The 22,228-nt window shown below is 44.7% G+C and overlaps 1 protein-coding gene across 4 annotated transcripts in view; it reads right to left on the bottom strand.

The window, feature by feature from the left end:
* lmo3 (LIM domain only 3) overlaps positions 1-21,038 on the bottom strand; it is a 34,981-nt gene extending 13,943 nt beyond the window's left edge. Inside the window, exons 1-3 of one of the 4 annotated variants that reach the window (XM_074698585.1) lie at positions 21,021-21,038; positions 20,516-20,590; positions 9,177-9,390 (exon numbers count right to left, since the gene is read on the bottom strand). In XM_074698585.1, coding sequence (XP_074554686.1) covers positions 9,177-9,390; positions 20,516-20,579 — 278 coding nt within the window. In that variant the 5' untranslated portion in view covers positions 20,580-20,590; positions 21,021-21,038. Of the gene's footprint in view, positions 1-9,176; positions 9,391-12,215; positions 12,593-12,872; positions 13,123-14,545; positions 15,097-20,515; positions 20,591-21,020 lie in introns of those variants that run through there. The other 3 variants (XM_074698587.1, XM_074698588.1, XM_074698586.1) reach the window with 3 other exon arrangements.
* Between the last annotated feature and the right edge of the window lie 1,190 nt (positions 21,039-22,228).

Genomic DNA, 22,228 nt, shown 5'->3' with positions numbered 1-22,228 from the left:
CCTCAGTGTGATTACGGCACACACACTCTGACCTCACATGTGAAAAACACAATTTAATTACAGAACACACACGTACACACACACTCACGCTCGCAGAGTGTTGTTATTAAAGAGGTAATTACAGGACGTGTGAAGAGAAATGTGGGGCTGAGAGGTTAATGGACGCCACGTTTCCCTCACACATCTCAGCTACACACAACATCACTTCTACACACATGCAGCATCACAATCACAGGCTGCGTTCACAGCTTTTAACACCAGTGTGCCACATTACTGACACACATGTGCAGACACACACACACGTACACAGGCACAGAGGAGGAATCAGAAACAGTTTGATCTGACAGAGGGAGTGTATCTCAGAGCAGCAGATGATCGCTCAGTGACACGCGGCTTGTATCAGTGTTTTCAGGGTAGGGTGGGGTGTGTGTGTGTGTGTGTATGTGTGTGTGGGGTGCTCTGTAGTTTCTGGCAGTTCCGCTAGGCCGCCCACTAATTGAGAAGTCAGCAAGGGGTTCAGCGCTGCTCTGTCCAAATAACGCCCGAGAGAGGAGCTGACACCGACCAATCAACACGCTCGGATCCTGCTCTACACAACCCCCCAATCTCATGGTTCTAACATCTGCAGCCTGTAGCCACCCCTCTTTGCCCCTGTCCCACACTGTCAACCAATCTCAGAGAGGGACAGAGGACTTGTCATTCTCTAAACAATCAGTTCATCCATAGATTTCCTGATTTTAAATTTCTACTCTTGAATATCAACAGCGTTTTTCCTCTTAAAGGCGCGGCTAGCAGCACACACTGGAGCTTCCAGAGGTTTGGAGGATGATTCCCAAACACAGCTCTGAAACAAAGAAAAAACAATGTGTGCCAATGTGAGCCTGAGGACACTATGTGTGTCTGCGTGAGTGTGTGTGTGTGTGTGTGTGTCAAACAGTAGCTCTTATCACTCTCTCACATGCTGCAGAGCAGAGCACGCAGCCAAATATGTGACAGAGCTGCAGCCAGAGCAGAGAACCAGGACCAGACACACACACACAAACACAAACACAAACACACAGCACCTCCATCTCTTCCTGATGTAAAAACATGAAGCTAGAATGCCACCGTTACTGTCGCCTCATAATCAAGTTTGATTGGTTAATGGAAAAACTTTTAATCCCGCCCTCTCTTCTAACAAACCCACGTTCACCTTCCTGCTTGAGCGTCAAAGCTCCCTCAGATGTGTCCAGTCCACAGCAGGAAGGATTCTCGTGTGGGTTTGAAGCAGACACTTACAGTTATAAAATGCTTAAAGAGTTGTGTCAGTTATGTTCCTGCTCCTCACATGGTGTTTTATAGCATCAGTTAACCATTTAAACTAAACTCTTTAAAAGAAAAGGAACACTTGGACATAAACCAGTAGGGTAATGACAGAAACTAACATTTGTTTTTTTATTTATTTTACATTTAGTTTGTCTCATTTGGTCTCACGAAGGTGGCAGGTTGTGTGACTCAAGCAAGTGTTTTTTATTGGAAATTTTCTGCAACGTGCACATCCGAAAATTTCTAACTGCCAGATGAAGACATGCTGAAAGAATACCGTACGAATAGTAGCTCCTAGTGTCTGAAGTACAAAAACACTGGCATTTATGATTCATCACTCAGAGGTCACCGTGATACCCGTGTGATTTCTGGCATGAAATTGCAGCCAAATTCAGCAGAGAAGAGGAATTTGCCAAAAAGTATGTTTTTAATAGTGAAAACCAGTGCAAACTTCTTTTAATCTTGTTTAGCCCCGTGGGACTGGATGCTGTGTACAGTGTTAAAAAGAATAAAACGCATTTTCTAATGCTCATTGCCCATGTTTCATTTCTGTGCATCAAGTTTGTGCAGAAGCCATAACCCAGCCTTTGCAGACGGTCAGTAAGGGGGGGCTTTAATTGTTTTGGCTTCACTTTTGGGGAGCTGTCTTAATGTCTGTTGTTTTGCTGTCAGTTTTTATGCATGTGTGAAATATATCAACTCTAATCAAGACCATCACTAACTGTTGAAATGAATAATTGAAATGGTTCTTTGAGTAGGCTGGTTTTATTCTTGCGGAAACAAGCCTTTTTAAAGGTGCAGTAACAAACTCCATCACTCCTGTCTGCATTTTCACTCTCTTTAACATTTTGCTTCTCCTCCATTTAAACCTCTCCCTCATCGCAGATTAAAAACAGGCCACACTCAGGACTCAAACCTGCGGTTAATCTGTAAAGCCTACAGGATCACTGCCTGAGAGGAAGAAGAGGGAAGGGGGGGTTAATATATGCATGGAAATGACCTGCAGCCCCCCCACAAAGAGGGGGCAGGAGGGGTCAAACAGCTCCAAACTGCACCCAGATTTAATTAAAAAGACAAAGAGGAGCAGGAATCAGGAGAGGAAAGGAGCCATTACTGCTGAGAGGAGGAGGGGGGACCAGCTCTGGGTCTTTAAACAGGTTCACGTCCACTTCCCATGAGGCATAGCGCCACCCCCCTCACCCCCTCTACACCCCTTGATGTCGATACAGAGCGTTTATTAAGGCCAGGGAGGTTAATCTGAAGGAGAGAGGAGATCTGACGGAGAGGGAGGAGGAGGAGAAAATATGGCGTTGAGTTTGAGACGTTTAAATGCTTGATTTGCTCGGATGAATTTAACACAGAACAAGTCAATATTCATTACTGAGCCCCTCTAGTAAATCATGTGACCACCCGTCACAAAGCGCCCCTGACCCCCCTCTGTCTACGGCGGGCGGTCACATGATGTCCAATACTCTAAAGCAGCAGAAGATGATGGATGTGTTCAATTGCAGAAAGTAACTGAGTGGATGAATTTTTCATTACCTGGTTGATCTGTTTGGGACACTGAATTAGATCAGCCTGCTGATCAAACTCAGGCTGCCTGTCAAGCCGCGCTCAGGGACAACAGCAACCAACACGCCCAACAGAAATGACACACTCTTTAACAGTCGCAAAACAATAACAAAATATGAGCACACAGGCTAAAACTGAAGCAGGAAGTGGAAACAACAAACAAAGAGTCTGAACTGATTACATTAAGTCACATAATAAGGAGCCAGATCAGAAACAACAACTACAAACCAAAGCATCTCTACTGCTGATTTCTACAACGAAACTTTCACACAAGAGGCCTTAACTGCTTAAAGGAAAGAAAAACAATCTGCAAGTTGGGTGAGAATAATTTTGCTTGTCAAGTAAAAATAAAGTCTGAATTCAAGATATTTCACTGGTAATTTTTTTCTCACATCAAGCTGCTCCAGCACCATTTTTATCTTTCAATACCTTGCAATAAACATTTTTCTGGATTTATCAGGTGAATGTGGCTCATGTTGAATAGAAAAATAAATATTTACAAGAAAGAGGACATAAACACTTAATTCGATTTCACTTTTCACAGAGTATCTATGCATTCTTTTCACGCTGTGCCTGCTTTTATCGGTGTCATACGTATCGTCACTGATGTCACCTCGGTTTTGTACTGCTAAAGGTCTTTGCTGCTGCTCTCCCTGGCCCTGCTTTTCATATGCAGGCCATATGAAAGCGAAGTGAGGTGTGCTCTCCCCACCTTAAGCTTTGGCATCCCACATACGCAAGTAGAGCTCAAGAAGCTTTCAGAAGAAAGCGACATCCCAAAATCTTACTTACTGCATTCAAACTATTGTTTCTTTTGAGGAGAGTTTTACTGGTTGAAATGTTCACTTTAGTGTTGGTTCATCCTGCAAAGAGGCTGTATTTCTAAATCAGAGACACTTTCTTATAAACTGTTTGAATGAATTATCTTGAAATCAGTATTTTTGTGTCAACTTGTTTATGTCTGTAGCTGGTAGCTGTGATAAGCGTGACAATGCACTGAGCAGGTGTTTATGTAAATCAGAACCTTGACAGACCTACTCTCAATCCATCATTGTTACACAACAGTGTAACACTCATTAAAATGACTGTAGTCCAGATGTAGCTAAGACAACACCTCCATCTGTTCAGTCATCTCCTGCACTTTTCAAATGTGTTATTTATGTAAGATCAGGAAGCATCCTTCACTCACTGCACAGTTCAACAGTTAACTCATTTACTGCAGTAGTTGTTGTGATCATTGCAGTAAATGCTGAGCAGTGGAGGCCTGACAGTTTCCACAGAGGATCAGCTGGAGCTCTGTGGGGTCTCACTGTGAGCAGCAGCAGAAATTATTTCTGAGCTTTCCTCCTCCAAACATCTTAGAGATCGTCCCACTCACAGTAACAGGCTGAAGCGTTGGATTCTGCTCTGTGACAGAGTGGGAGGAAACAACATATCTTTCTTCAAACCCCCCCAAAAATCAAACAACAACAGGATACAGCGCTTAACTGCACATGGTTCAGTTTCATCTTGACAGTCACTCCAACACACCTGTGTTTCTCAGACCGATACAGAGTCCCACCATGTTGGTAACATGCTGGTCAATGTCATGGTGGTGAATGGTGAATTAGCTTCAGACACACACAGATAAGGTAATGCTAACCCCTCACTCCTCATTCTCCACCAAATAAGTACATCTGGTTCCAAGAAACAAAGAGGCAATGACCAAACTGCTAAACTCTAGGTTTAAAACTGTCGCAAAACGGCGCTACCTCCGCTGCAGAGCCACAGCTGGCTACGAGGCGCTCACCGCTTAGTGTATCAGTCCGCGCGCGTGGCGTGCCAGATATAAACAAACGCAGGTAGTCTGCCAGGACGAAGAGACACGATGAGAACTAGAGCCTTATTTAGCGGTGTTTTTGTGTGAAAGTAACGCGCTAAAAATTCTCTAAATTACGCGTGAATGCAGACTGATATCAGATTTTTTCGGTGGGAGTCCGTTTATTTGTGTTTTTGGTCAAGTAAAAATCGGTCCCGTCTGAGTGCAGAGGAAACCAGCAGACGAGCAGGGATGGGGTGTTTGGTGTGAGCGCTCTGAGCTTCTGCTGCACAAAAACACTGCTGTAGGGGTAATTTCTGCCCTAAACCTTGTGATAGGACCCAACTTGTTCCATCCCGGAAAATCATTTTAAATGATAGGGTCATCACACAGGGATGTCCTAACTGGTTCATGTCACGTTGGATGAGCTGCCTCATCAAACACCAAGGTCTGCACATGGCTTTGCCCCTGACAGACTTGCAGAGGGCTGACCAATCAGAAAGAAGGGGGTTTGTGGCACGGGGAGTCTTAAAGAGACAGAAGCTAAATTGAACCGTTTTCAGGCAGTGACTGAAATAAAGGATTTCTGAAACACCTAAGAGAGATATGCAGGTGTTTTTTTAGCTGTAAATTGTTTAAGACTAGCATAAAGCCTAAAAAAAAGCAGGCTCAGGTTTGAGCCCTAATCTCTCCCCCTGCACTCGCACTGCACAGCTATTATGATAACTGGCGCTCCATGATTTTCTCTAACGAGAACCTCCCATCATCTACCCGCTGATTATCATTTCTCCTCCCCCCACTGCTTTGCCCAGCAGCGGTTTAAATTTAACACTGCCATCATGAGTTTAACGGCAGACAGAGAAGGGAAAAGTTAGAGCTCGGCCTCTTCAGACCCTCTGAGCTGAAGGTACGCTCACAGCCAGGTGGTGACATCTTCATTTTTCAACACTCCCTCTCTCCCCCATGCATTATTCTTGTTTTAAGCAGCGAGGCTCCTCAGGGGGAGGAAAAGGGGGGTATTGTTTTACAACACACCCAGCTGTGGCCTACTTGGCTCGCCTTGGGGTGCTGTATGGCGAGCGGAGCTGGGTGACCCCTCGCTCTGGCAGTTATTAATAATAACACATGCCGGGGAATAGTTCACCTTGTAGCACTGTGTGTACGTCTACCAGTCGAGAGGAGGGGGGAGAAACACACAAAAGACATCAAAGTTTCCTCGTTGTGAATGATTAGAATCAGGTAATCTTCTCTGAAGTGCTGGAGGTGAATGTGTGTGTGTGTGTGTGTGTGTGTGGTCAGGAGCAACTCTTTGTGCTCTGAGTGTTTCTTTGTAATCTGGAGCAGCAGATTCAATCAGGAGCCTGAATAAAGCCACACACTCCAGAACCTTCTCCTCCCATGTCCCAAGAGCCTGGGGGACACGCAGACGTCCTCGAGACGCCGAAGAGTAAAGCCGCAGACTGTTTAACATGAACCATCGAGCACCTGAGTGTGAGCACAACAAAACTCTGTCAAGGTGTGTGTATGTGTGTGTGTGCGTGTGTGTGTGTTCATTGCACAGGGACAGAGTTAGTGATGATGGTGGCATTCAGCGGCACAGCAGGCGCTCTAACCTTTCACAGAACAACATCCTTCAAGCAACCTCGCCAAAATAAAGCGCAGCACAGGTGCAGCAGTAACAGTTTGTTTGATGTGAAACAATGATTTTCAACAGAAACACACTCCTGTGGAGCGGGAGTTAAGGAGACGCAAATTTTACCACGACACAGAAAAATGTATTAAGGTATGAGGAGTATTCAACACTTAGAGGAACAGGACTTTGTGTTCGTCTGCCTAAAACCTGAGAGCAACACTCCTGAGCTGAGCTGCTCTGTGCTGCAGAGGAAGGAGCGCTGACCGAGGATGAGGACATCTTACTGCCCTTCATCAGGGGTGTTACACACACATCTGAACTGATCATTAGTGGAGAAGGAGGAGCAAAAGGAGAGGAATAAAGAAAGGGGGAGTTTAAAAAAGGAAAGGCAGGTGACTGAAGAGGAGCAGAAGACGAGGGGGAATGAAGAAAGTTGAGAAAGAAGAGGAAGAGCAAAGGAAAAGAAGCTGAAGAGAAAGAGCAGATAGCAGAGAGGAGGAGAAATGAAGAGAAGCAAAGAAGAAGAAAAGCAAAGGAGGTGGACAGGGAAGTGGATGGGCAGAGGAAGACTGAATTTTGGGAGTCTTTCATTCAACCAAAATTTCTCCAAGACGCTCAGCCCCTTTCTAGGACAGACTGAGTGAGGACATAGAGACAGGTGTCCTCTTTCTAACTCTGGATCTAAAGGTGTGTGTGTGTGTTTGACAGACATGTGTGCTGAAGAATAAACCAGAATGAGATTCATTCTGAAGAACAGATGAGTTTGTTCTCTTCCTGTCGCTGGGCTCAGATAAAACTCCACCTCCTCTTTCTGACAAACCGACGAGGCTTTACAGCAGCACTGATGTTCACAGATACATTTTCCTTATTTACATACCTGTCTACACACACACACTGTCTTTGTGTGTGTGTGTGTGTGCGCGCGCTCCATAGAGAGCTGAATGTTATTACACGTGTGTTATCTGCCCCTGATAGCGGCTCTAATAAATGGGGCCGTGTTGACGCCTCTGTGAGTTTGCATTTACAATCTGAGGAGCAGTGTAGAGGAAAATTGAAGTTGGATTAAAAAATGAATGAACAGATAAATAAATAAATAATGTTCTTCCTGCTGCGCTTTAAAGGGATGCTGCCTGAATTTACACTTTCCATTAACTGATGCCCAACAGCTTCTTCACACTGCACCGTGTGTGTGTGTGTGTGTGTGTGTGTGTGTGTGTATGTGTGTGTGTTTTTGCCAATGTTGTGGTGAAATCAGCAGTGGCAGAAACGTTCACTTTTTCTCTCAAAGGATCATTTGTTGATAAAATGTTCTGGCTGCATTTCTGCCACACACACACTTACACACACACACACAGGTCACATGACCACCAGCTGCAGCGTTAAGTTTTTGTGCAGGATTATTCTTCCCTCTCTGTTGGTGGGATCACATCACTGCCGAGACCCCCGAAGGTTTCTATTAACCCCGCGATGTCAGGACTAATAACACACCACCCTGCTGAGCACAGGGAGGAGGAGGAGGGAAAAAAAAGACCTGAATCTTCACTTTGAAAGCTTGGGTAAAATATTTACCAAGTAACGGCAAACCTTTGCTTCCATCAGTTTGTTTAAAGATCACTCTGGCTGTGATTTGTTGTGAACTTCATGTGAACACCTGCAGCTGAAAACAGTCACCTGTGAACACCTACCGCTGTCACTTAGCCCTTCCTGGTTGTGATTCTGAAAATCCCCTCTGATTCAACCAGCTCCAGACCAATCTCCAACCCTAACCCTCAGCCTGTGTCTGCAGCTTTAATCTGAACACTCTCAGTTCTTGCATGTCCTTCCCTTACATTGTATAATATGGGGACATAGCCTCTGTGATGTCACCCATTTGTTTCTGATACAGAGTTTTAAAGCCCATCGTCGCGTGTCTATTGGAAAAGCTGAATGCGTTGGATGTGTTGGTGGGAATAACCTCTTCAAATTCAAGCCATTTTTTAAACCAGGATGTAAATATGTTTAATTTTGCTGTAAAAGTCACCTTTCCAAATTAGTGTGTGCAACAGCAGTCGCCGCGTGGTCTTTACGTACACCACCAAACTTACATCTTTGAATTTTCAAATGTTGATCTCAGCAGTGTCTGTTTCTTTGCAACAGGAAGAAGCAACTTTGTTTACCGCACAACAAACACATTGGTCATGATATAAAACGCTGTGATCTCACCCACTCACCAACTGTAAATTTATCTGACCTGTCTGTTTGCATTCACACTCACTTTATTTGTGCACAATTCAGGGAAATTCAGCAGTTTGGTGCATGTGTAAAAACGTCAGCGTAGGCCCTAACGTATTTCAGCCTGCGCCAAAACTGTTTCAAGGAGCCACCGTGATTTCAGGTGACTAAAAAGCAACAGTCAAAGGAGAAATGAAGGAATTGCAGAAAGAAACAGACTGATTTCTCTTTTCTTTCTAAGGGCACACACCTGCTGACACTTTAACCTGAAAACTCTATCGACCGCACACATTGAAGTTTTATATACTCCATCACTACACCCGAGTTTGTTGTGTTGTTGACACACACACAAAATTTATTAAGAATTAAATATAAAATCTTCTTGGTTTAATTTATATTGTTTTGAGTTTGTCAAATGAATTAAAAGAAAATAACTAGAATAAAATAAACAGGAAAGAACAAAAGCAGCAGTGAAATCAAATGTTAACGATTTTACATTTTAACCATCAGTCACAGCTGTTAGTCTGATTCCTGTGTGGATGTAAATATAGCGGCCACACCGAAAGGTCAAAGAATGACAGAGACAGTGTGTGTTTGACTCCTCACACACAGATCAGCTCCACCTGAACTCTAACCCTGAGTGTGTGTGTGTCTTACCGTAGGTAGTCTCTCCGGCACAGGATGAGGTTAGCCTTGGTGTAGAGCGTGGAGCCCACCTCTCCCAGTCTGCAGTCGCAGCAGGCACACTTCAGACAGTCCTCGTGCCAGTATTTATCGAGCGCCTTCAGCAGGTAGCGGTCCTTGATCTTCCGGTTACAGCCGGCACAGCCTTTAGGCTTGGTGTCCGGCTGGACGGAGAGCATTTGTATACCTGAGAAACACACAGAAAGAGATGGGTTTGTGACACCGAAAAACGATAAAAAAAACATGGAGGTAACTACAAGACATGGGACATTATGAAAAAACACATCTGGGCTTCCTTGAATTAAAAAGTAAAATGCAATATTTAAACTAGCTTAGATCACGCATAAAAAGATGCTGAGCATTTATGGAAAAGACTGAATATGACATTCCTTTATTATTCATCAATAGCCTAAAACAGACCTGTGCAATATCCTGTTTGCTGTGAGGAACTAACAGTCTGTCTCCAAACGGGAGGAATATTCTGACAGAAACAAAGATTTAAATTTCAAAACATAATTAAATGAGTCAAATCTTCCGGGTAGATGTTAAATCATCTGTGAAAATAATGTGAATTATCAAACTGAGGCACTGACACAGTGAGCTGTGTCTCACACACACCGTCTGCAGCTCTCTCAGTCTGAGTGGGAAACAGACGACTGGATGTTCCCCACAGTCTGCAGTGTGAACATCAAAAATACAGCATGACATCACAACACACAGGTAACACCTTACCTGGCTTTCATGGATTACTGTTTCTAGCGCAGCTACACACACTCAGCGCTCACACACTGTGACTGGAGAGAGGTGGTGTTAAAAATGGACATCTGAGCGTATTACTGTGTGGCCTTTCACAGCCTGGACTTAGAGCTGTCAGAGGTAAACATTGTCCCAAAGATGCATCGCTTGGAGTAAAGGTAGCTATTGCTAAAACTTGCACTCACACACACTGCAGATTTCACACTCAAAGAGATACTCCTGGATGATACGAAGCAGGTGAGACACTCTTTCTGTTTCAGCTTTACTTTAATATTTGAAACACTGCCTCACAAAAAAACGTGTGTTATTATGATAACAAATATAATAGAATTATATATTAAACTTAAAATGAATTAAAATGACTTGAATTTTTGTTTCAATAATGTAGATTTATTTTGCGTGATGATTTGTTACGCTGATGACATGATCGTGCTCTTCTCTATGTTTTAAGCCCTGCAACAAATTTATTTCTTTATATAAAAAGGACTAAGTGACCACCTTCATAAGTGAATGCATAAATGTTACTTTTAAACACTACCGGAGTTAGCTTAAAGCTAATTTGCATCTGCAAAGAGAGATAAAGCCACAGTATTGATCTAAAAACAGCATCAAAGCCCTGATCAGTCAGTCAGTCAGTCAGGGAAACAAAAATAAGATCCTTTCATCCAGGCCGTGATTTATTATTTCCCTCATTACAGAGAAACATGCCATGCTGACACATGAAACACACACACACACACACTCTGAGAAGACTGGGACAAAGGTGAGAGTGCATCAGACAGATGGAGGAGAGGAAGAGGAGAAAGAAGAAGAAGAAGAAGAGTGTGCAGCGTGTGTGTCGGTCACTCGGGGTTCAGAGCAGTAACAGTTTGAATGTTTGAGCCCACACACACACACACGCACACACACAAAGAACACTTTCGCTCCTCTCCTGTGTGTGTGTGCGTGCATGAGGGGGCGTGGTCTGTGTATTGTTTGTCCTGAGCTGACTGAGGAGACTCTTTGTTGGCCCCCCAGCACCGGGCTGAATTAGTATTCTCCTGCTGCTCCCCGAGGAGAGGAGGCACACCCCCACTCCCCTTTGTCCCGCTAACAACACACACAAACACACACACATACACCCTTGCCCAGTGTTTAACTTTTACTTGCACCCCTTGTCTTTTTGTGAAACCTGAAATCTTGTTCGTGAACATGTCAGCTGGACAGAAGTTCACTCAGGTCTGAGGAGTTTTATGTCTACATGGAGAAACTCTGCAGCTCTTACATCTGAGAGGAGCTGATTTTATGACTTCTGTTCAGACACAATCCGTCTGTTCCAAGCAGGTCTCAGGTCTCTGAAAGTTCAGCGTCAGAGCTGTAAAATAAGTGTTTCAACGAGGGTCAGTCAGAGGAAGTTAAGCCATAAGACCAAGCAAAAACATGCAGACCTGCGTGCAGAAATCTTCCTCCAAGGCTCACATTCAGTGACAAAACAAGACAGACTGATAGGAGATCAGTGTTTTGGTCCTGATGAAGGGGATTTGATTCAGCTCGTTTCCACAACTAAGTCTGCTCATTTTCTAAGAAAAGGACCAGAATTTTTATCAGCAACCAGACCAGCCTGCTCCTCCTGCTGCCGGGAGGAGGAGGAGGAGGAGGGAGCTGAACAAAAGCCTCATTTTCAGCAGCAGAGAGAATCACAGCTTCAAGGAGCAGAATCCTATCTGTTTTGTTTTCTCATCGTTCTCTCATTCCCTCTTTCTGCTCTTCTTCCCCTCTGGGCTGCTGTCGCCACAGGTCCCAGCGCACATGCAGCCCGGTGTGGTCCCGGTGTGAGCGGAGGGAGTGTGAGGGAAGAGCGGAGCAGCTATTTCAGCCGCAGCTGTTCGGAGAGATGCTGACATTTCACCCGATCGCTTTAATTACTGTTGCCATGGCAGCGGAGAGCCGTAAAGTCCAATAACGGATTTAACACACACACACTTGCACACACAGATAGAGATACACACACATACAAACACAGCAATACACACACAGTCAACCTGCCGTGAAGCGTTTACAGACAGAACGGAGACCCAGATCTGAGGCAGTGTGATCACTAACTGCAGATCTGTGCCTCTGTGCCGTGTTACTCACAGGTTATAACACCGATCCAGAATCGGGGGAGATCGAGTCTGATCCGGACCCGATCTTTCGACACACACGCGCTGATTTTACAAACAAACACACCTGATACGGCCCTTTCAAACACACACATTCACACACACAGCAATTTACCGAAACTTTTCTCCCTTTTCTGCATTTGTTGAGCTGCTGAAGCCTCCAAAGCTCCACCGTGCAACCCGGAGCCGCCGGACCGGAGAGCCGCTGTCTGCAAGGGAGGCAGCCGGGATCAGGCAGCCGAGATCAGGCTTTGTTAGCGGGGGAGAGATCCAGCGCGGCGGTGCACGGAGAGAGGAAGGGGAGACGAAGGAAAGAGCGAAGGGAAGGCGACGTTTAATGAGGGAGCGAGAGAAAGAGACGGAGAGAGGCTCGTTCACCGAGCACCGGAGGAGCTGCGCGCGCGGAGAGAGGCAGGCAGCGAATGACAGAACGACAAAGAGATGCTTCCACTCCGCGCGCCGCGACCATCTAATCCTACTGGCCAACACGCAGCGGCTGTGCTGCACGCGCTGCACGAGTCACAGCTGACGTGACAGAGAGAGAGGGAGGGATAGAGAGAGACCGCTCCCCTCCGAAACAATTACCCCCCCCCCCCCCCCCCCCCCACACACACACACACACACACACTCCTGCAAAACTCTGCCTCCTCTACGTTCTCTTCTCACAATGTTAGCTTGAAATCATCCATTTCACCATCTTATACTTTACAGCAGATGTAACAATTGAAATTAATAAAAACTCATCCCACAGCTGAGTCTGTCTCGCGCTCACCTTTATGATCCAGGTGAACAGAAGAGTGACCTCCAGCTGCTGCAGATCCTCGCGCTCAGAAAACTTCAGCAAACCGTCATTTCTCTGTGTCCGCGCGGACCTTCAGGACGGAGGTAATGAGCTCCACCTGGAGCGCGCGCGCGCTGAGTGTGGATGAGCGGGAGAGAAGAATGGTACCAAGCTACAGGTGTTCATACACCCGCTGTGGCGCGTGCGGGAAGCGGACCATCAGTGTGTACCAGCGAGTAAACGGAAAGAGAGGCAGAGTTGAGCTTTATTACCTCCTCCTCCTCCTCCGCTCCCTCCCTTCTTCAAGTCTCTCATCGGAAAGACAGTAGGGTACACATCCACTTTAAGGTCATTCACTTGCCGTCCGACACGCGGAAGGAGGCTGACAGGCAGCATGTGCGCGCGCCATGAACGCCTACCTCTATTTTTTTAACAATGCACGCGGGCGCTCGGACCTTCAATTTCAAAGACAGACTGACCGGTGAGTCTGTTTAGGGCAAGTAGTTACATTTAAGTTACACTGAAACACACTGTCAACTGTATGCCATATTAAATTCCTCCGGTAAGAAACGTTCAGGTACCAAATCAGAGTCAGGAAATCCGCCCAAAATTAATTTGATCATCAGAACCCTTTTCTTAGCGGCTTTCAAATGCGTGACATTCACAAGTATCACCTTATTTGGGTCTCGTGGGGCTTGTTTTAAGATTTAAGTTAAAAAAGAAGAACATTTTAATTCTATGCTGGGGTCACCGCTTTCTCTCACCTCGCGTCCTTTCTCCACTGTACACACGCATGCGCCCTCTGCTGCCTCGCGCAGGCTGATTATGCCCCCTTCTCTCTGTATTTGAATCATTTTTGTGTTTGAAGGATGCTCCCTGTCAGGATTTGCATCAATCAGCTCGGCCCAGTGAGGACCGGAAGAAGCCATGTGTCTGGGCTTGGTGCCTCGTGACCCCTCCTTCCCACACCTCACCCTCCGGCCTGTGTCCTTACACTCAGCTTGACAAGTTATTCTCTTAAATATTCCTGTAGAGGGGTGAGGAAGGGAGGGAGGGGGAGAAGACACGAGTCAATAGTTGGCATGCGGCTCCAGCCTAAACCGCGGCGATAATGAGATGGGTCATAAAGCGGTTCTCGCGCCGCTCTGAGTGATGAGCTGCATTAAAGCTGACAGCGTATTACCTGCCAGTAATTAGCTTTTGTCATGGATTGAATTATTTCAGCGCGCGCTATCTCGGTAATCACGCAATTTGCTGCAGAGTGTGTGAGGCTGCCACCTCTCTCACCCTGCCTTCACTCACCGCTCCGACACTTCCCCTCCTCCTCCTCCTCCTCCCTGCGAGTGGAGGATGGAGGCAGCAGGGTGGAGGACACGCGGAGAGGAGCGAGCCGTCCTGCGAAAACACGCGCTCCCAGTCCACACACTGCTCACACACACACAGCGGGAAGGCTGCGATAAACGACTGCACGACCCCAGACCCTCCGCCCAGTAATGAAGACATGAGCGGGGATCTGCATCCAAAGACACGACCCCACGTCCTTCTCATAAAAACACAACACAAACACTCCGGCTGCAGCGACTCGGACGCCTCTGCCTGCGCCGCGCTCATTACGCGCAGCTCTCGCCCTCTTGGTTCAGGGACATCATAACTAAAACTCGTACCTTGAAGTAGAGCCAGGAGTGCGCAGAAGAAAATCCAGCGGAGTGTCTCGTCTCTGGAAGCAACGTGTCCACAAAGAAACTCTGAACTCCAGCCGGGCTGAAGAAAAGTCGGCGGCAGGAGTTGGAGAACAGTTCGGCTCAAGTTTTTCTTGGATGTCAGATCTAAACGTCCCGGTCCAGGCTCACATTGAGTCTCTTCTTCCTCACCGTGTCCCTCCTCTGTCTCAGTGCTTTCAGTGTCCCTGTCTTCTCCTCCTTCTCACCGTGTCCTCTCCTCTCTGTCTGCTCCGGTGTGTCTGTGTGGTTCTCCGGCGGAGGAAAGCGCTGCGGAGTGGAGCCTCCTCTCCTATTTAAGCCCCTCCAGCAGGTCCCCAGTCAGCAGCACACTCCAGCTCATCCAAGAAGCTGACAAGCAGCGTTAGGGAAGGCAGCGCATGTTGCTCTAATGGACCTCATTAAGCTCTACTTACAGATGTTCTCTTAACATAATTGATCTGCAGCGAGTTGAGAGGACGGCAACCTATTCCCCAGCCCCCAATTATGGCCCGGTAATTAGATCCCCAACCTCCACTTCTCCACATTCACCCTTCTAACATTCCGAAATATCAAAGTATCTCTTTCTCTCAAAGCGACCGGCCCCCTCCACCCTCCACCTCACCTCCCTTCACCCCCTCCCTCATCCTCCCCCCTCCCACCCACAAGACACTATTGACAGTCAGATCTGCTAACCTTTGTAGTGCAGCCAGACTTAGCAGTGACAGAGCTCACTCACTCCTCTGCTCCTCCTCTCCCTCCTTCTCTCCTCCACTGGGAGGCACAGAGGGGGAGGCAGAGAGAGGTGATGGGGATGCAGAAAGAGGAGAAGGGGGAGACACTGAAGGAGAGCAAAAGAGGGAAGAAAAAAGTAAGTTAGCACTTCTTTCCATAAAGGCTTGCGATGATAATATCTGTCAGGGGAGAGTCTTTTTGTCTTTTATCTTAAATAATTCCTCTGATGTAAACTTTGAACAGGCACAGAGAGGGGAGGGGGGAGGCATGGGGGATGAGGAGGGTCTGGAACCGGTGAGCAGTGATAGTTCAGCTTTATAATGCCAATCAGTGCCACTGCTGTCACCCGTCTAATTAGCCAGAGAGCTAAAACAGCAGCTCGGAGCAGAGGGAGCGTGGTGTCAGGCTGCTGCTCTTTAAAGAGGAGGTAATTTCAGCTCTGATGGAGAAAACTGTGTGTGAAGGAGAGTAAGCTGCTTTCAGAGCATGCAAATGATCCATAAACTTTAGCCTGTCTCACACTGGTCACATGATTCCTCTATGTGTAGAAATGAACACTAAGAGGGGTCATGATGTCTGTCTGTGAAGGTATGTCAGCTGTTTTCTCCAGACTTTCAGGCTTTGGAGATTTCTTTAGGTGCTTACAAAACATTAGGGCTTATAAGGTATCCTCATTCATTTCATCTAATACCATCTTCCTAACTGTGAACTATTTTTTTTCACAGTTTTTCTGTCTTCCTTTTTTGTATTCAGTTCCCTCTGTTGTACTTCCCTTTGGTTCCATGTGACCTTCCACAGAAATCGCCACTGTTTTTAATTTTCCACCTTAAACAGAACATCTCAGTGTCATTCTTAACGTTTTTAATTATATTGGTTTGAATCTGAAATATATCCCTAAGTGTACACACTGCTTTACACTCTTAAAATGCTGTGAAAAAATATGTAGAGGCTTATGTCAACCTTTCCGACGTTGGTGCGGAGGTCGCCACAGTGGAAATGCTGACTCAGCCTAGCTTTGGATACACATAGAAAAAGGGAAAGAGGTGAAGCAGAGATGACCTTTGGCCTCTAGGCCAACATCTACTGCAAGCCCATCCGTCGGTCAAGTAAGCCCCGCCTCTTATTGTGCCTAATTGTGCAGAATCTGCAACTTTAACATCTCAAAATGGATGAGTTTTGTACATTTCAGCCTGTGCTATGATAACACATAGAGAAAAGAAGCTATAAAGACTGATAATGTTTTTGTAAAACATAACTGCTGGAAAGTTAAACATTTTAGCATGGGGCTCTATGGAGATGGACTCACTGCTGGAGACAACCTCTGGTGGACACTTTGGGAACTGTAGTTTATGGGGTCAAGTTTTGTCAAATACAAGGTTGCTTTGACTTTACGGCACACTTGGAAGCAAGGTACCAGAAAAAAATACTATTAATAAAATTAACAGTACCGTTACATTGTTTGCTATTTACAGTAATATACCAGAAAGACCTTCCCTCATAAGTTATTGCATAAAATAAGGTAAAATACTGTTAAAATCAGTTGCAATCACAGACAACTATTATATAAAGTGAAAACGAGTGTCTATTATCTATATCCATGTTTAATCTGTATCCTGTGTGTGATGAAGGACTGAAGACTATGTTTCCAATGAGACCCTGGAAGAGTCACCATGCTGTGAACAGAAAGACTGTTGGTACAGGATTTCACAGTGGACTGCTCTCACTCAGAATTGGCAGACATAAAGGTTTCCACATAGGGAAGGAATAAGGAACAGGATATAGATATTTGTCTGTCATCACATGTGTGTATTTTGTCCCATCAGCAGAGCTCCAGATCTCCGTCCTTCAGGGAGTCTCCTCACTGAGGATTTGACATTTAACTTGAGGACACTTTATCCTCCTCCTCTTCAGTTGAGTCCTCTCAGGCCATCCAGAGGCTTAAAGATCCTGCTCTCAGCCCCTCCAACACACACGCACACACACATGCGCACACACTCTCTGCCTCCCTGGGGTATAAGCCAGGGGACAGTCCACACTAACGACCAGCGCAGCTTCTCCTTAAAGACACACTCAGTAATTGCTGCCACTATAAGACCTTCAAGTGGGGTCAAGGGATCGGTAATTTTAATGACAACTTTTCTCCCCCGCAGGCTGACTCTGTCTTTGGACAGAGGGAGGGAGAGAGAAGTTCCACAAAAAGTCTGAGAATCACCTTCAGTAATAGGTCAGAAGGGAGTCCTCCCAATCTAAAGAATAGCTGGGCCAAAGAGTATTGACCCTTCTTATTACTCCACTGAGACTTAATGGAGATTACTTAATTCAAGCGCCTTTTCATTTAGAGGGAATATAAAACGAGAGCAGCAGCAGTCAGAGAGCAGGGACTGAGGTAATAGACTGTCTCATTCTGTGACTCTGAACTGCAAAGAGAAGACAAAGGCTGATGGGAGCAGCCAGCAGATGGACACTACGGACGTTTCACTGGGACAAAATGTTTTCAGTGCAGATTTTCTGACTGACACGAGGAGACTTTCATCTCTACACTTTTGTTTTGTCTCCAATTGTGATGAGGCCTTTTTAAAGTGAAGCTACATCAAAATAGTTAAAACTGCAGCTTCTTAAATCTTAATCTATAGTGTGTCTATAAAATATGCTAAAAAGTACATAAAAAATATGCAAGACACTACAGGCTTATTTTTGAAACATGACTGGGGCATCCTGAGAAAAACTCTAAAGGGCACAATAAAACAGACACTTTAAAGAGCAGCACATGGTTCCCCAAGATAGACACTTCAGTAAACCTGATGATGACTAGAAACTGATGATGGTGGGTACCCTGTAACAGTTGCTTTTTTGTCCTTTTTTAAAACAAAACAAAACAAAAAACGTTGACATTTTCTCAACTGTTTAGCTGTAGGGTTGCACAAACAAATCAAACAGGTCCAAAAGAGCTCAACAAAAGATGCTATACTGTATCTAAAGGTCAATAAGGTATATCGTTTAACAGCTAGAGTACCTCAAAAACGTTGAAGTGCACCCTCTAAAGAAAGCTTAAATAAAGCAGTTTACAGAATCTGTTTAGTGTCTGTCAAATATAAAGGACTTATTTAGCTCAAGGGTTTAATAAGACAAAAGTGCACCTGAAGAGGGACTCTGAAAGGATCCTTGAAACAGAGGTCAAAGTGTGACTTAAGTCGGTGCAGATGCTGAAGGGTTCCCAATTACACTCACCAATGGGAAACTTAAACCAGACAAACTGGCACATAACAAAACAGGTGCTACTTCAAGCACTAAAGGGTACCCTGAAACAGAAAACATTAATTTATTTAAATGTAAATTCTACCCTCCGTTCCTTTTCAAGAAAATGACCTGTCACCCTGTCGTACCAGCCAGGTGTTTTTTTCCAAGGGATTTTACCAGTGTTCTCTCAATGGCCAGCAGAGCTAGACTCCTTAAACGGCCTTGGCCCATTGTGTTGCGGGTGTAAGACTTGAGCCGCCTTAAACAGGAGACGCTTCTCTGTACAGAAGATGGTCCGGTGGAGGGCTATACTTCAAGATCGCTGACTGGCTCATTTCCCTGTCAATCAAAAAGGGATTCGGCCTCAGACAGATCATCCAATCATCACGCAGAAGCTGAGCATCCAGGCCAACCCACTGCCTCATAGACCCCCAGAGACGCTCAGTGTCCGAGGGCGGGACAAAGCCCAGCGTTTATCCAGTGATCGTCCAGTTTCCACAGTGGAACAACTCCCCCAGCTGAAGTCAGAAGACGCTCAGCGTCCGACTGTGTTAAAGCGCTGAGACGCTGCGGGGATGAATGAGGAAGTGGAGCCAGTTACCTGTGATAGGTAGCTGATTCTGAACAAAAGATGAAGGAATTCTAGCCCATGTTTAGTCAATGAAATGTACACACAGCTGTACATAGGACCACTTTTTTGGGGGGACATTCTAGGGGAAGCTGAGCTTCCCTCGTAGTCTGAGAGCAATCGCCACTGATTAGGATGCCAGTAAAAAGTACCCTAAAACAAGTTGACAATGTGAAAACCTGTGAAGTATTATCTTGGACATTTGTTTGGGGCATCCTGAGAAAAAACACTAGAAAGTTCCATGAAATAGACACTACAAAGTTTCTTTAAACAGACAACACAGAGTCAGTTAACAGACAAATAAGGGGTTATCAAAACTAAGGCTTTAGTGTCATAATGTCCTATTGTATGCAGCTGCTAAAGGGTATTACAAAGAAAGTCTAATGGGTGACTTCACAGCAGACTCTATGGAGACTAAAGGATTGGAAACTTTAAATGAAAATAAGGCCATTACTCACATTAACACAGGTGTAAGAGGTTAGTAGACACTGAGGGGTATCCTAATACAGACACCAAATGGTACCTTAAAACAGGAACACAGACATATAGACTGGTGTACCATAAAAAAATAGTGCTGCTTTAAAACATGCACCTAAGGCACACTTTAAGGTTTAAACAAAGGCCACTGAAAACAGGTGTTTGATTCACCTCAAAGAAGCCACTAAAAGACCAACTTCTAAGGATATCCTGAAACAGACACCAAATGGTGAACTTTGAAGGGGTTTAAAGAAGGGAAAATTCACACAGTATGGACCTGTTTGTAATACATGCGCCATGAAATTGACAGAGGTGTATGTTTTACCCATAGATCCACAAACACTGGGGTTTACACACCCACGACTTCCCTACCTCCCATGATTGATGCTTTAACACATGCTAACACAAACACACACAAACAAAAATCTGCTCTGACATGTTAACACACACTCTGTTCTCACAGTAACACACACCCTTTCCATGTATGATGTTCCTGTGAGTGTTATTCTGCAGGTTTTCAACATTAACCTTGAACAATGTGGTTCAGGTAAGGTCTGCATTATTTCCATCGATCCCCTGGCTGTGGTTTCCTCCAGTAGCCGTGGCTGAAATGACTCGTGTGTTCAGAACGAAGCCTTCTAACAGACTGCTGGGTACCTCAGCACCAATCAATCAGCCTTAATCCAAAACCAATTTACTCCGCCTGAAGAGGAAAATATCTTTTAATCTCTCCCCGACAATCCCTGATTGCTGTGCCGAGCAGCAGTTGACAGTCAAAATGTGCCGCTTAGAATGGGATGTTTAGATTGGATTTGTGGTTTGCCATTTTAACACATATGAATAAACGGTCCATTTAATACCTGGGAGAGCAGTTATTCCTTCAGTGATGATGGGCTTTCTGCAGACATCTTTGCTGACATACATCTGCTCCAGTTCTGTAACACAAAAGAGTGATAAAGAAACACAAGGGCATATAAATGAGTGACTTGAAAATGTATAAAGGTAGAGAATGCAAAGGTGGGCTGTCTTTTACAAGCAAACTCACTGGATTACAAATTTTAAAACAGACAGAAGCCATAGAAATGTTTCCCTGTCCATCTGACCACCTGCAAACACACTCATGCATTTTAAGGAATGTCACTAAATACATTGGCTTTAGAAATTGTGAACTCAAATCAACATATAGTTTATCAGTTTGGTTTTATTCTAGCTGTAACACCTCAAACTACAGAGATTAAATATTTGACACCATCAGATGAGACCTTTCATTTAATCTTCAAAACCACATCAAAGTGTTTCTGCCTTCATTTGTACATCATGGTTCACTCTGAATTCATTTGGTTTTATTTGTAAAGTAATACTCACCTCCAGTTTCACCTGGCCCCACTGGCAAAAGGCCTACTGCACCTCAAGAACGGCTTTTTAAGCCCCGCCCACAGGAAGTGGGACAGACTATGAGAAGAATGGGAGAGGGGGGATCTGTGACTGCTGAGTTAACTTTTTGTTTCCTTTATTTTTCAGTGACCACAGACAGTTTATTTTTTTGTAGATGGATTATTCTGTCAGGTCATTTGTTTTTTTTTCTTTCATTGCGCTAGAGGTTCAATTTGTCATCACTTTTCTTCCAACACCTTCCCCCATGTTTATGATGGTCTATTCCTTAGTCTATATAACCTCACATGTCTCAGTTGAAAAGGTCTGATTGCTAATGTTATTTTGGATGGTAGACTGAGTTCTTTTGACACAATTTATGTCACTCATTTTGTATTAACCAAATTAGGTCCTTTCCTGATAAATTGGTTCCTCACAGAGTCAGTCACAATTCCATTATTTTTTTGCCTCTGAAACAAAAGCAGTTGAAGTGTCTGAAAAAAAGTTTGACCTGAAACTTTTTGTAAGAGGTAATAAGACCCACAACAGCCATACTCCAGTTAGTTCATCTTTAAGTCCAATTGTAAGTTTTAGTCCAAAAATAACGTCTTGAGGTTTTCCTGAAGTATCCTCTTCACAACCACAGGAAGGTAAGACTCTCTGACATAACCATTATGATTTTAAAAAGACATGTTTTGGTCAGTTATGGCTTTTTAGATAATATTTTAGGGGTATTTCAACAATGTTCCATGATACTTGGCTGTTGTGTCAAGTGTTAGTGGATTAGTTTGTGTTTCCTTTGTTGTTGTGTCTTTGATTTTCTGTCCTTTGTGTTTCATGTCTTGTGTTGTACTCTTTGTGTACAATTCAACTTTTTGATCTCTGTGTGTCTGGTTTATTTTTACTTCCTGCCTTGTTGTGTGTTTCCCTCCATTTCAGTGACCCTCGTTAGAGTCACCTGTCCACACCTGTTGCTCGTTAACTGGTCAGTTTTTAGTCTCTGTGTTTCCTCCCTGATGTTGTTCTATCGTTATGTTGCCTCCTGTGTCACCTCAGCCATATTTCATAAAAATCAGTCCAAGAGATGACCTAAAACTGCAGATAAGAGAAAAACACATGGCAGTACAAACTAGACAAACTGAGTAGACTTAAAAATCAGTAAAACTGTGTTTTTCTCCCACATCACTCTGTGAAAATACAAG

This window comes from Halichoeres trimaculatus, unplaced genomic scaffold (genome assembly GCF_033239565.1).
Source record: "Halichoeres trimaculatus isolate MK-OKI-2021-1 unplaced genomic scaffold, fHalTri1.1 fHalTri1_scaffold_21, whole genome shotgun sequence".
In the NCBI taxonomy this organism is placed as follows: Eukaryota; Metazoa; Chordata; class Actinopteri; order Labriformes; family Labridae; genus Halichoeres; species Halichoeres trimaculatus.
Note: the sequence above shows the minus strand (reverse complement) of the source record. Positions and strands in the feature narration are given on the sequence as shown.